We start from the raw sequence: 14629 nt of genomic DNA on the forward strand, positions 1-14629 counted from the left end.
ACTTGTACAAACTACTGATCAATAAGTAAAAAGAAACTCAGAGGAGTAAAAATAAATAAAATAATAAATGAAATTAAAACAATATTTGTCCCCATTGTTGATTATTGTTGACTACGTCACAATAATAATTTATTGATAGAACAAGTCCCAAGTATGTTTTTTGTTTTCTTGGCACATTTTCTCAGTCACATCAATAACATCAGTCACACCATGTTCTCTGTTCTTAGTACACTTCTAATGTGTACAAATATGTGACTTTTAACTGGCTTGATGTCATCAGCCTGATTTAAGCAAACTAAATGTGTATCTTCTGGGTACAAAATGTCTTCTTTGACTTGACCCTTACAGCGTTTTCTTGATGAACTGTGACGGAAGGACAACTAAAATGGCAAACTAGCAATTAAAAAGCTTTGTTTCTTCATTAGCTATAATTAGGTGTTGAATACACTGCAATGCAGAATTAAAATTAAATAGAAATGCAAGTGGAACACAATACACCATGTCATTTCCTTTTAAATAATGAATTTATTGTCTCATACTAAAATTGACAACACATAGTAAAATGACAAATTCTTTGCTTATGTCTTTAATAATGTAATGTCTTCATTGAGAATTCATTTTATCAAGCCATGTCATACTCATATCAAATGTGATCCAGGATCAGCTTTCTTAGAAACCTAGCATTTCTATAGTCTATTGTCTTCTCAATGAACATGTTTTTTTAGTTGTATCAAAGGTCAGTGTCAGTCTCGCTCATTCTGACATTATTTAGGTGGATTCAGCCTGGTGATTGTCTGTTTCTTCATTTATACCAGTGCAAGCACTTTCACACTGGACTTCCACCAACTTGCTTCTTGCAAACATAAGCATGGCCTTGTGTAGTCCCGGTAATGAGTTTGTGACAAATTTTAACAACTGAGTTTAAGTATCCCAGTTTCTATCATTATCATCATACATGGTCCCCGAACATCAGAAAAGCAGAGGGTGAAGGTCTGTTTCAAATATCTCTATAACAGCACCTTACAACACCTTAAAAATATATTATTCTCAGGCTTCTTGATTTTGTATTAATGATGACAGACTGAAACCTGCTCACAAGTTGTCAGGGTAATGCAGCAGGTTCTGGAGGCCCTGTCCTGTCTTCCTCCCACCTCCTCTTACAGAAACCTATTTTCAGGAAGTGCTGCATCTGACCAATGACAGAAACATGAACCCGGTCTTTTAAATGATTACAATTTAAAATGTGAAGGAGCCTAAAGAAAATTAACTGTTCATAGCCTCAAGCTACCCCAGATCTCACATTTAGAACTGCATTTCCCTTAACTGGTAAACCATTTAGGTCTTTGTAATCCCACTCGACAAGCAGTAGATGGGGGTTTAGGCTGTGTGGCAATGTGCGACAGCGGCCAACACCACAGCTTCAAGAGTTATTAGTCCTGCAGATGTAATGATGTGCAAAGCAATGTTCATCTTTTTTTTTTGCTTCAGGCAAGATTTCTGTCGCCACTAAGTGATGAACGAGGAAAACTGTAATAGCTTTTTATCTGACTACTGGATCTCACTTCACACCATCAGCAAGAAGTGATGACTATTCGTTTTCAACTTGCTGAGTAATGTAACTGTAAGAACATCTACATCATGTCAAGTACAAAGATATAGAGATGAATCGTACACGGGCACTTGAACATTTCTACTTTCCAAACATTCAAATACTAGTTGTAATAATTTGACAAGTGGCCATTGCTGACATTAGGAAACATTTAGTTACAATTTTCCCTTTTTCTTTGCTAAGGAGTAAATGTCAAGTTGGAGCCTTCAGGAGCTTTTGGAATGTAGCCTATTGTCCTTTTCTACTGCGGAACACAAACCATCCACGCAAGCAAACACAGACACACACAGAGATACACACACACACACTCTGCTGCTTTTACAATGTCACTATGTGCCATTAACATTAATAAACCAATGTTTTTTAAAAGCAAAATGTGTGTTTTATTGAACCATGAAGCTGAGATTTATAATTATGTTTACATTACTATTAATTACTGTAGTCCATTTTTCACTTAGTTGAATTTTAACTTTAGGTTCAGTCACCAGTGAAATGCTTATATTAAAATCTTTACTCCCTGATTTAAAAACTGTGTAATGAGGTCATATTTCATCTTGCCTCGCATTCTTAAAATTTTGTGCTGGCCAGCACAGTCCAGTTTCGTGATCTTGTGTCTCGAGCTTTTGCAGCATAGTGTTAAGATGAGACTATGCTGTCCTGCATTGTCCTCTGAAGCAGGTTTGCACTTGTTAGACCAGCAGGATCCCAACTGGTGTTTATGAATTCTGCTGCTGGCAGCTTGCATTGTGCAATGAAGCTGCATTGAGTTTGTCTGGATTCTTTAGTTGTTGTTCAGGAACCTCCTTGTTCCCATAGTTTGAGCCTTTGTCAATCTCAGTCTGGCCAATCATCCAGCGAACTCCCACTGAAGCTGTGAATGAAAGATTCACGAAAGAAAGATTTACAACATTATTTGAGTAAGTCACAAGGAAGTGGCAACCATTTTAGAGATCCTGCACAGGACATGGTTTTCCAGTTCCACAGTATCCACAAATTCATTTTAAAATTTTGTAAATTTCCCCTCAAATTGTAAAGATTTTTTAGGATTAGAATTTAATGGCATTGTTCAATTTGTCACTTTGAGATGAGAAGCTAAGGGGTAAGTTTGGTAAAAAATGAAACTGAATTTGTCATTTACACCTGAAACCATAGACACTTATTTATTGTGGAAACTGTAACACGCTCCTCGTGAACCCATGCTGTTAGAGAAATCATTTCTCCATTTGGCATCTCAGTGAAAGTATTCAGATGAATGTTTAACTTTGCTAAGCACACACATGCCTGAGAGCTGTTAGGGACATGCTCTGAAGACTAAGTCATATTTTCCAAAAAGGCGGACTTACATTTGAGTTGTCAGATCTGCTGCTTTATGGAATGTTTGGATAAAAAGGAGCTGGTTAAACTGAAGGTAGGTCCATTTTGCCTATTTCAGGGTGGCTTTGCGCTTTGGATGTGAATGCATGAAACTAACCTGCACAGCAAAGGGCCACAGAAGTGAAGATGGTCAGTATCGACCCAGAGCTGATCAGCTGAGCAAGTAGCAGTCCTAGTGGGTAGAGGAGCAAGCAGGACCAGAAGAGCCAGTTGAGCAGAGACCAGGGTCGGCGTGGAGGGTTCACTATGGAGCCAGGGAAACGTCCGGTCTGTATGTATTGTTCCTGAAAGCTGTCCTGTGGATAAGTTATGAAGACTCAATTTGACAGCACAGTGGTAGGCACCAAAACAGAACTACCTTCTATAACATAATTCATTCATCTGAATCGTTTTGGATAAATTAATTAAATGCCATAAAGTATGTGACCAGACAACTGAGGAGCTTCAGAGCTGAGCCAAACACACAGGGTTTCTCACAAGGTTTTTATGTAGAGTTGCTACCTCGCCAATGTACTACTTATATCCTCCTAGCTTTCATAATAAAATATTAACCCAGAGGCACTATTTTACTAATTCAAGCATAAATATTTAATGAGTATAGCTACTGCTTCAGTTTTCACTATCTTGGCGGTCTCACATTTTCCTTCAGAAACCCAGCTTCTCTTATATTCACTAACCTTTTCCTGGTACAGATTATGGAGCCAATCAGCACATTCTGCCTCACCTTCTGGGATCAACTCCAGTGGGATTCTTCTGCAAGTAAAAGGGGAGGTTGGATTAGTCAGAGAAAGCTCAGCAACACTGGGAAATACGGCAATACTCTTTGGAAAACCTTTCTTTATACCTTACGTATAAATCTGCATGGTATTTCTTGCCATTAAGAATTCCAAGCAAGGTTGGAGTTTCACGGTTTCTGAAGTTCAGCGTCGAATCGTAAACAGCTGCAGCTACACATGGTGAGACACACAGCAGCAGTTATATGTACAAGTCATTAGATTTGGTAAACCCTCTCAAAATTTACCTTACATTATCTGATGCGTACTTTTGTATCACAGAAGACACTCACCATTTCCTCTGAGGTTTTGAACCGTGATGTAGAATCCTTTTGTCCTCGGTAAAAGATGATACTTCAGTTTGGGCAAGCCTTTGCTCTCAGCTATCTGCATGCTGACCTGGTGCTTCTTTGGTGTGAGGCGTGTTCCTTCACAGAAAAGCAAGAACTAACCCCAGCAAAACAGAGTGCTCATTAATGGCCTTATTCATCTCTGTGATGTCACACTACTGCTAAGCTTTCACTTTCTTTCATGTTGACTTTACAATAAGTGGAAATTTACCCAGAACTTTTCCGGGTAATCCCGCAAATTTTGCAGACTGTGAGCCACTGTTGTTCGGTCCTCCTCCCATCTCCTCTTGCAAAAAACTATCTCCAGGAAGTACCACATCCAACCAATAACTGGCACGTATGCCAACTCTTTCTTGGCCAACACTTTTGAGCTCTAGAAAAAGGTTAAAATTGAAAGCATATTAAGTAACTCAAAGATGGCGGAGAGGGAAAAAAAACAAACCTATGGCCAAAACGCAAAGGTGTGCTCTACTGGCATATTTTCTCTTACCCCAAGAACTCCATATCTCTCGCAGAAGGTCCAGCCTAATAGGAAGTCTATGTCAAAGCTGTGGTTCATAACCACAATCGCATTCTCCTTTCCATAAAATGGATAACTCTCCAGGTCTGTGTAGAGTGTGCATTCTGTCCCCGACCACCACTCCAGGGCAGCTACCATCTCTGGGTATAATTAGAGAATAATACATTATGGATTGGCGTAGTTGTAAAGTCGTCATTACACACTCCACTGTGTGCAATGAACAGAGTTGAAGTTTTGAATCTTGTTCATTAACACTGAAATGACTAATTTCCACCTTTAAGTATCAAAACAAACCCAGTACAGACAGACAGGCAACTTATTTCAGTATCGTCTTTATAACACGCTGCAGTTCATTGGAAAAAACAATACTTACGACTACTGATACAGTAGGCCAGTACGATGTTGACCCTGCGGGCCAGCTGCTTATTGACAAGCCTTAGAGGTAAAGTGCAGAGCTGCAACAGGTTGATAAAGAGGCCACTGACCAGGAAAACGTAGCAGATGATTAGGTGGCATATGAACTGTGATTTCAGCAGCTGCAGGAGGCCCATGTTTCTGTGAATGTAGCAAAATTTATCATGTCAGAAGCTTTATGTCAGAAGATGGCAAACTGTACTTCACCTTTCAATCTTGTCGAGAATTATTTTTAAACTGGTGTTATCCTGGACAGCTAGAAGCAAGTATTCTCAAAGTGCTGAGCCTCATCTGATATAAAGGTTTTCTTTGACTGGACTCTCTGATTTTATCTGCTGAATGGAGCCTTTGAGTTGGACTACGCTTAAACGGCCAGTTACAAGGAAAACTGTGAGGTCACACTACACACAATGCTTTTAGGGACAGTGACACAGTTTCATCATATCTCTCACTGCAACAATGCTGAATGTTTGGCATAATACTTCCCTATATGAACATTTTTAAGATACCTGTGTTTCCAGCTCAATTACACTGTAATCCAGCAGTTAATAAGGATTTGTCTGTTACAGAGGTTTCAAAGTGCCACTGTGATAAAGGTCAATTTAATTATTTAAATATAAAATAGTGATACACACCTATTGGTCTGTACGCTCAAACAGAGTCTTTCTGCCACAGGGACCTTTAACTTTTCGAAATAAAAACCCAATCGCTCAAGTCTTCATAGGCTATACGTCCATACCACATGTAGTTCTCGTTGTTTTTATTCAGAATTCATTCAATATGACGCGTACTCCACAGTCGACTCACGGATGAAAAGAACCTTGCTCTCACAAGGAAGCACACCCATCGGAAAGCCACGCCTGGCGATGGAGACACATGTGAGCTTGTACTTCCTTCTAGAAAAACTCTGGAGAACAGGCTGACTTCAAAGATCGTTTATACATCCCATGATAAACTATGGTGGGATGTACGGGACTGCACGCAAGATCACAGAAATCATAAGTTATGCAAGTTTTCTTTATCTGGTCTCCGATAAACATCTGTGCCTATACGTGATCTCTGCAAGACCGTCTCTCAAAATCTCTCCCCCCTGGACAATACACACTGTGTGAGGATGCTGGTGAAATTTCACGCTGTCGTTCCTCAAACTGGGACTGAGTGACACCTCTTTGTTTTTTCAACCTCTTTGGTGAGTGATGGTTACGTCATGGCGAAGATAAGGTGCACTTATCTATTGTGTATTGTGGTCAAAATAAAGAAAGGTCATAAAATGGCTGGAATATAACCTATAAGAGCTGCCACGGCTAGCGAGCAAACGACAGCTGTTGTTTGGTTAATCTAAGTCACTTTTGGAATCTGTCCTTTTCTGTAGCCTCTTTTATTTCGCCTGTAGTTTTATTTTTTCAAAGAAATGTTAGTTCCACCTTCTCCGTCAGGTCAACCGGATATTGTTGCACCACAGACTTCGCGGGAGCAAAGCGAACGCAAGCTAAGCGAACTTCACACGAAGCGAACTGGAAGCGAGGCACGTGCGCAGTGGTGTTTTCTTTATGACGGGCAACATGATCATAAAGCAGTAAACGTAGCCGCGGACTGGTAAACAATGTCACTTCATTGTTTGATTGTGACCGGATTTGAATAATAACTAGATCAAAATCGCTTCCACAGTGATGTCGCTATTTAAAAGCCTGTGGAACTAAGATGACATGGAGTTTGACAGACAACGGCTATACAAAATTGCGCCTTACAGCACCTCTTGCTGGTAATGTGTTGTATGTACGTTAAATGAAGTGATTTTTCCTAATGGAGCAGAAGCCAAAATAATTTAAAAATACTTGACGCTCTCCCTGCTTTTGCAACAGAACTTTACATCACTTCACATCAGAAGATTACATCACTGAGTTTACAACATGAATAACCATCAACACTGAATCCACTTTCCAAATGTCAAGGATTTCCATGATGCATTTAACAAAGTTTATTATACCCGTTCAAGAGAATCAGGGATTCAGGCATAAATCAGGGTTTTCACAGTTAAAATTGACTATATGAGTTGACTAATGAAAACACTGAAATATTTATCTCCTCTCACAAAAAAAAAACAACCAAACAAAAACAAATCACAGTATTTTAAGTAATAACGTATAGAAGTGGATGAAACTACACTCGTAAACTTTCCTGGCTGAGCAGAAGATGTGCTTACGTCAATTTGCCCAAAATAAATGTCTCCAATCATTTCCTCATGCCAACAGCAGAGGGAAATAAAGACTCACCGAACACAGCTGAAACGAACAGAATAGGTTTCCCAGATGAGGAAAATGTCAAATCATTTCATTTTTATTATTAAAACATGTCATCACATGGAATTTCCAAATCAAATTAAACTACATTTGATTCTTTTTATTTTGCAATCTGGAGACATCTAAAAGGACGTTAATACTGTACCATGACTGTTCCACCTTGGGGGTTCCTAAGAATATTTACCAAGGTTTCTTTCACGATCAAATAAATTTGAAGAGAGAGGGCATGTCTTTACCAAATACCAACGAGCAGCAGTGTAAAGCGGCACAGGGGAATAATGTTCAGTAAGTATTAGTGTATGAAAGTCATTTTGTAGCTACAGAAGCGAAGGAGCATAGCAAATGTTACACTGTTAGCTGAAGTAAGGAAGAGTGTTAGTAATTTAAAATCACTTTTGAAAAGCACCTTTGAAAAGTGGGCTAAATCAACTCTTTACCTGATACCCAGGCTAAGTGAACCAACCTTTTAAATACCTTGGTTTAGATTAGTCAAATGAGTCCATCGTGCAAGTTTATGGAACTTTTGTCTTGTCTTTTTTACTGTTATACCAGGCAACTTAAGGTAGTAACAGTAAAACTTGTAAATTAAATATGTTATATGCTTTTCATACATACAATATTTGCGTCTTCAGAAACACAGGGTCATTTGCACTGTCATGTTGCTCATTACTATTAAAGTGTGGTGTCCAATTATTTAATGGAAACACTTTAAGAATTAAATAAACCAGAATCTGATTCTGATTCTGTTTTCTGATTTAAGCCATTATATGGTCTATATGATCTAACTTTTTGTAGATGAAATTTGCTGTGAATACACGAATAAACCTAGTTTGTAAATGTAATGTTTCCTGCTTCACTGGAAAGTCCATTCTCAGCACAGATGTTCTGGAAGTTTTGCATTTTTATATTGAACCATAATTTTTTTTCAGATAATCTTGCAGAACATAAATGTGAAAATGGCTATCCAATGTCAGAATCTGAACATACAACGCAAAAATATTAATGAAGTAAACTTATATTTAATGCAGAGGTGACTAGAATCGTTTAAAAGATCATAAAGACTGTGGTAGCCTCAATGTTTAAAAAAAAAAGTTTGATGCATGATACCAAAATAAATTTCAATAACTACTCCATTTTTTTGAATCTCACACAATGCAGATATACTCCAAGAACACCCAAGCTGAAACACTGCTGGACTTAGCCAAAGCCCAGCTATGAAAGAGGCATGAGAGTGACTGTTAAATGGAAAATATAAACCCAAGTGAAAACATACGTCTTGAAAATGGTTGTTAAACTGAAAAGACTAACATTAGTGTGCCTCTTGCCCAAAGTGGGCAGCCAGGAAGGAGAGTGTCTAATTCACATTTTACTGAATCTTCAGTGGAAAAGTGCAGTTGATATGGGGTTACTGGATTTAAAGATGTGTTGCAGGGGCACCCAACCACAAGAAGTTAAACTGTTCCAAGATATGTCAACTTTCATTAAATGAGTTATGTGTTACGGTTAGTGTTACCCTTCTAGGGCTCTTCTTTGGCACAGCAGGCAATCAGATACCATATGAGGACATGTCATGTCATGTCATGAGTAGAAGTGCAGCGCTTGACATTTGTTGACATCCTCCTACTTTTATTTATTGTCCACTATTAAATAGAACAGGGGTTATAAAAATAATTTTTAAATGCCCTCTTGCTAAATCAAACTAAACACCAGATGGAATGACGCAGGACTTTACTGGGGGAAAACCCAGAACAAAAATATCAGCTTTAATGTTGCACTTGTCACCATTATAGGTGTGTGGATTGGAACGTTTTTAATCGCTTTTAATTCCTTCATTTATTTAGTGAAACTAATTAGTTATTGCTGTAAAAATCAGTGGTGACAGCTGACATTTTTTAGTCAGGGCTGAATCAGGTTGATGCATCTGGCCAAAGTCAACAGCTTTCAGCCAGAAAGAACTATACTTTTGGCTGAGCAACACAGGGGTGAATTGGATGAGCACCCTGTATAAAGAATGCACCAAGGATTAAGTGAAATCACTGCACAAGTGTGATTTATGAGCCACTCAGCATCAATAGACTGTCACTGGTCTTAACTCCTTTTAGGCGAGACAAATTAACATTCGACTCCACTAGATTCAAGATTCAAAATCCAAGACTCAAACAACTTTATTGATCTCAAAGGGAAATTGTGTTGCCTCTTTACAGCTGCTCTCCATGTGAAAAAAAGAAAAAAAGAAAGGAAAAAACTTTCACCAAAGCAAGAAATTAAACAAGTACAAGTACAAACTACTGAGTAGTAAACATAAATAAACAATATGATAATAAAAAAATAGGATAAATAATAATAAGAAACAATACTATTTGTCCATTTTGACCATTTAGTTCCCACCTTTTTACAGAAGGGATGAGTTGAACAGCTTAATGGCTGCCACCTTCATATTGCTGCCCCAGGTAACCACAACATAGGAGATGGAGCTGGCTACCACTGACTCATAAAACAGCATGGTGCTGCAGATGTTGAAAGACCTTAGTCTCCTTAGAAAATGCAGCCTGCTCTGTGTTTTCCTGTATATTGATGCTGCATTAACGGACACCCAGGTATTTGTACTCCCAAACTAACTCAACCCCCTCCCTATATAGAGAGAAGATTGACAGGATTCCTGGACTTCCTGAAGTCCACCACCGGTACCTTTGTTTTACTGATGTTGAGCTGGAGATGATTGTCCTCACGCCAGTAAACAAAACTGTCCACCTATGATCAATACTCCGTGATATCTCCACCCTGGACACATCCCGCAACCGCAGAGTCATCAGAAAACCTCTGAAGGTGGAAGGACTCTGAGTTGTACCTGAAGTCAGGGGTATACAGGATGATGAGAAAGGGTGTGCTATTTAATTCCCCCCCCCCCCCCCCAGGATAGGCTGGATTATGGTAAAGGCACTGGAAAAGTCAAAGGATATAATCCTTAGACCGCCCAGGCTTGTCCAGGTGGGTGTAGATGCGGCATAAATCTTAAGTCTTTAAAGTTATATGACTATCAGTGGATATTTATCACTTTACTCAGGCGTATGACTGTCAAAACCCTACTTATATATAATATATATACTATATTCCTCATAGTGCTCCAAATGTATTAACTATAGAACAATGTGCAGCTCAGTATCATATGCAGGTGATAGTAAAAACTGCTTTTAAAAGTGTGAGCAAAAGAACACAGCCATGTTTATGTTAATGCAAGTAATGCATGCGTTTGACTAACAGCAGAGTCATCTGCAGTACTTGGTATTCTGATGGAAACATGTGAGGGACAATACTGTATTTGTGTGAATTGGGTAAATGAATCATGGAGAACTCTGACCTGCTGCATGCATTCTGGTTTTCCACAGACTTTTAGTAAACAAGGCGCTAAATCTGATGAAGTCATTTCAGACGACTGCATGCTGGAATGTCATGAAATAAATGCATGCACTGGGCTTTTGGACCTTTAGGAAAAATGTACAAATCAGAAAAAGTGACAACATAGCCTGGGGCCTAAATTTTATTTGACACAGTATATATGTTCAATAGGCTGGTAATGAGAACCTGATGTACTGTATGTACTGTCTATTTCTCCTGGGACTACACTCTGCAGCCTTGTCCATTGGACTAACTAACCGTGGGCCCCACCATCACATCCAACTGCCATTGAAAAATTGAGAGGCTTTCTGGAGAAACTTTCTATGCTGGTCTTTGGGACCCATGCATGAGACCTGAACCTGAAGTGCCGAGAGGAACTGGCCGGAGTTTGATGCAATGCCATTACCAAGGAGAAGATGATTTAAATAGTGCATGGTTATGCAATTATGTGTCCTCTTTATTACCTTTTACTTCTGCTTCCTCTGACAGATGTCAGAATTGGGATTTGAATGCACAGGGATGAGAAAGCCATTCAACATGAGGTCACATGCGCAGAACTCTGGTCACAGTGCATGTGTGGGAGCTACGGTTTGTGCTGTTAGTCTGATATATCCAGACAGCCGTTATTGACTCGATTATAATTGAAGCTGCTAAAGAGACAACTATGTCCCTCAGGGATTGTTAAAGAGCTAATCAAAATTTAAAAGGGTTGCTGAATACCGGACTGCCAATTGGCCAAAGTTTGAAATGAATGACAATGTTGCTTTGGTCTGCTGCATGTGTCAGTAGCAAAATGCTTGCTATCACATTAGACTTAACAGCACTCTCTGTCAAAAAGTAAATATGTCATTGACAGCTTGTTGCACATAGACATAACATCAGTTAATGCTAATACATTTTTCTAGTAATAATGCTGCTTGTAAGATCCTGCTTGAAAGGCATGTAATGGTATATTTTTACATTGTGGTACCTCTTCATAAGCCCTCCTGACGTCTGCAGAACAACCAGACAGTGAGTGAGCCACTGTCTTCCTGTGTCAACATTCTTACAAATCCCTGAGGTTGTCAGGGGCATTTTCACTGCTCCAACAAGCATAAAGAGACCATCACATTTTTACCCAAACAGCTTGTGAAGATTATTCTAACTGTTTGGTAGTGAAAGGATTGCCTAGAAAATTGGTCATCCCACACACATTCTTACATTGTTTTGTTTCAGACAATGCCAACAGCTGTTCTGGGCATGTGTGCAGCCAACTCCCCGCTCACAGAATTTGAAAGGTTGTTAAGCTAAACTAGACATGACTTTATATAGAGGCTAAAGCAACACCTTGAACTCTTTGTCAGGCTATTCCTGAGCATTTTTTGCATTAATGGCTAGATGGTTTTTCCTGCTGACAGAGAGGCATGGGAACCATGATCCTGTCGCCGGTTTACCCGTTGTCCTTCCTTGGGCCTTTTTACATAGGTACTGAGAAGTGCACAGTTTAGCTCTTGTAAAAGTCCCTTAGATCCTTCAGCTTGCTCATTGTCCTGCTTCCAACACATCAACTTCAGCAACTGTTTGCTTACGTCCTAACATATCCATAAGATAATAAACATTATTCTCTTCATGTGTAGTATATCTAGTGACATCATTAGTTTTGGTGCATGCTGGGACCTCAGCAAATGCAGTATTAGACTTCACATATTCTGTAGGATTAATCATATCAAGTGAAAGGTGTTACAATTTCTCCTTTTGTCATACTTGAGATCGTGGCGGCTGTAGTTGATAAAGGCAGTCGTCCACTGACCACAGGGTTGATGGTTCAGTCCCCAGTCCCAGCTATGTGTCAAAGTGTCTCTGGGCAAGACACTGAATCCCTAACAGCCCATTCCCCTCCCCAGCTATGCAGTGCTGGTCCAAACCCAGTAGAAATTGAGGAGGATTGCATCAGGAAGGGCATCCCACATAAAAAAAATAAATGAAAAAATACTGAGAACACACAAAAAAAAGTTATTTTCTGAATGTTCGTATCACTTAAATCATTTCCAAAAGTTTGTGTGTACTTTTTTTAGAGCACAGAATAAAATTACATTCAGTAAAATCAGAACTTAAGAAGAACCTGCTTCCCTCTCCTATTGCACATTTTATTATTAGCAATAGTGACTAATTATCTTAAAGGGATAAGGTATACAATTCATTTATGAAAACATTTTTTTTCTTCAAAACAATATTACAAAGCGATCATATATGCTTAATTTAAAATTTTGTTTTTCTCTTTTATAAGTTTAGATAGAAGTGAACATTTATTTATACAAACATGTTTACATTTGCATAAATCATATATAATATTAAAAGAAACAATTTTGGCTTGTTGACTGGAAAACTGTGATACATTTTCCAATGGTTTTGTAATGGGAAAATGAGAAGAAAAAAAAAAGGATAGAGCGATGCTTGCCGTGTGTATTTTCATGAGTGGATGTTCCATTACAGCACAGAGCAACATAGCTGAGAAAGCCATCAGAGATGTAAGAGGATATGGTGTGATCACTTGTTTCCACTTCAGAAAGGGGAGGGGATGTTGTAGCCTCGTAGTCCCATAGACACACCACTGCCGTCATCTTCTGTCCTGTCCTCTGACACTATAGTATCCTCCATATAATGTCTCCATACATCAAGCAGACTTTAATGGTTTATAATTTTTTTTAGCAAAACCATTTAAGTGTTTCACCATTACATGTTAGACATGTTTAAGACAACCTTATTATTTATATTTGTTGCAACAAAAATATTTCCCAGTCTACAATATACTAAGAGGTGTTCTATAGCTTTTGCTGTTGCCACTATACGTATTTATATTATTTGAATAGAGAAATAATTTTACTTTATTCCTGAGGGTCAACCTTTAACAGACAGAAAGAAACAAAGCTAATTTTTTACACAAATATATTCATTTCATGTATGTTGTGTTAACTTCATTACTGTTTTATTACATTTATTGTCTCTAGATAATGCTGTTTATCGTTTGTTTTCAGTTGGTCAGTTCCATCCAACTACCACCCAATAACCTGCTTCTGCACAACATAGAAGATCCTGTCAGGCATCATAGCTGCTCAGTACATGAACAGGCCCCAGAAAGGATTTGGTAGTAACACCAGAGGAGCAAAGCGCCAGCTACTGGTAGATAAAGTCACTTGATACAGTGAGACCTGCAAGACTGCCAGGATTGACTAAAACAAAGGCTAGAACTCAATGCCTCACCCATGGATCCTGGAATGCTTAGAACATCATCGGGTCTCTAGAAACCTTCATCAAGTACTCAGTGGGGAAGTGGAAAACAACCATAGAGGCCAACTTCAGGCCAACTACACAAGTCACTATCAAGTTTTAGATTTTCCAAGGTGATACACTGTATCGGCTGCTGTTCGTCATATTGAACCCCTTACCCCTGGGATGAGCCAGATCACCACCAAGGGTAGTTACGGATACCAACTACGAAATCAGGCAACCCAACTGCGAAATGGCTGCAAACAGGTATAGTGACAATTCAGCAACATCTTCACAGTGGTTTCAACTCCTGGCGATGTGTAATGAGATGTGAAAATATGTTTATGTGTCACTAAAGTTTGGACCAGTCAACCACTCACCTCCCGTGGACAGCAATCACTGAGCATGGCGGACCTCAGACGTAGCCTTTAGATGTACATTCAGCAAACTGTGGTATCTTTGCTTTTGCTGCAGCTGCTGGTGTCAAATCATTTCTGCCTGTTTCATTTAGACCTTTATTTGACCCGATGGTTGAGTGTTTCAGCAGGCGGAGGCTGTGTCTTGATCAAGGACAGTTCAACTCTACTGTTTCACACTGACTCACCATTTACAACAACTGGGGATTTGAGCTCTTATCAGGTTATTTT

General features: G+C 39.0%; 1 protein-coding gene across 1 annotated transcript; it reads right to left on the reverse strand.

Annotated features, from left to right (window-relative positions):
- Positions 1–1968: 1968 nt before the first annotated feature.
- agpat4 (1-acylglycerol-3-phosphate O-acyltransferase 4 (lysophosphatidic acid acyltransferase, delta)) lies at positions 1969–5911 on the reverse strand. The gene is made up of 9 exons (XM_067523286.1): positions 5676–5911; positions 5000–5181; positions 4597–4766; positions 4318–4479; positions 4050–4203; positions 3828–3930; positions 3661–3736; positions 3081–3279; positions 1969–2480 (listed from the first exon to the last, which is right to left on the reverse strand). The coding sequence occupies exons 2-9, from the start codon at positions 5175–5177 to the stop codon at positions 2326–2328; spliced, it is 1197 nt and encodes a 398-aa protein (XP_067379387.1). The 5' UTR covers positions 5178–5181; positions 5676–5911; the 3' UTR covers positions 1969–2325.
- Positions 5912–14629: the final 8718 nt, after the last annotated feature.

This window comes from Channa argus, chromosome 1 (assembly GCF_033026475.1).
Source record: "Channa argus isolate prfri chromosome 1, Channa argus male v1.0, whole genome shotgun sequence".
In the NCBI taxonomy this organism is placed as follows: Eukaryota; Metazoa; Chordata; class Actinopteri; order Anabantiformes; family Channidae; genus Channa; species Channa argus.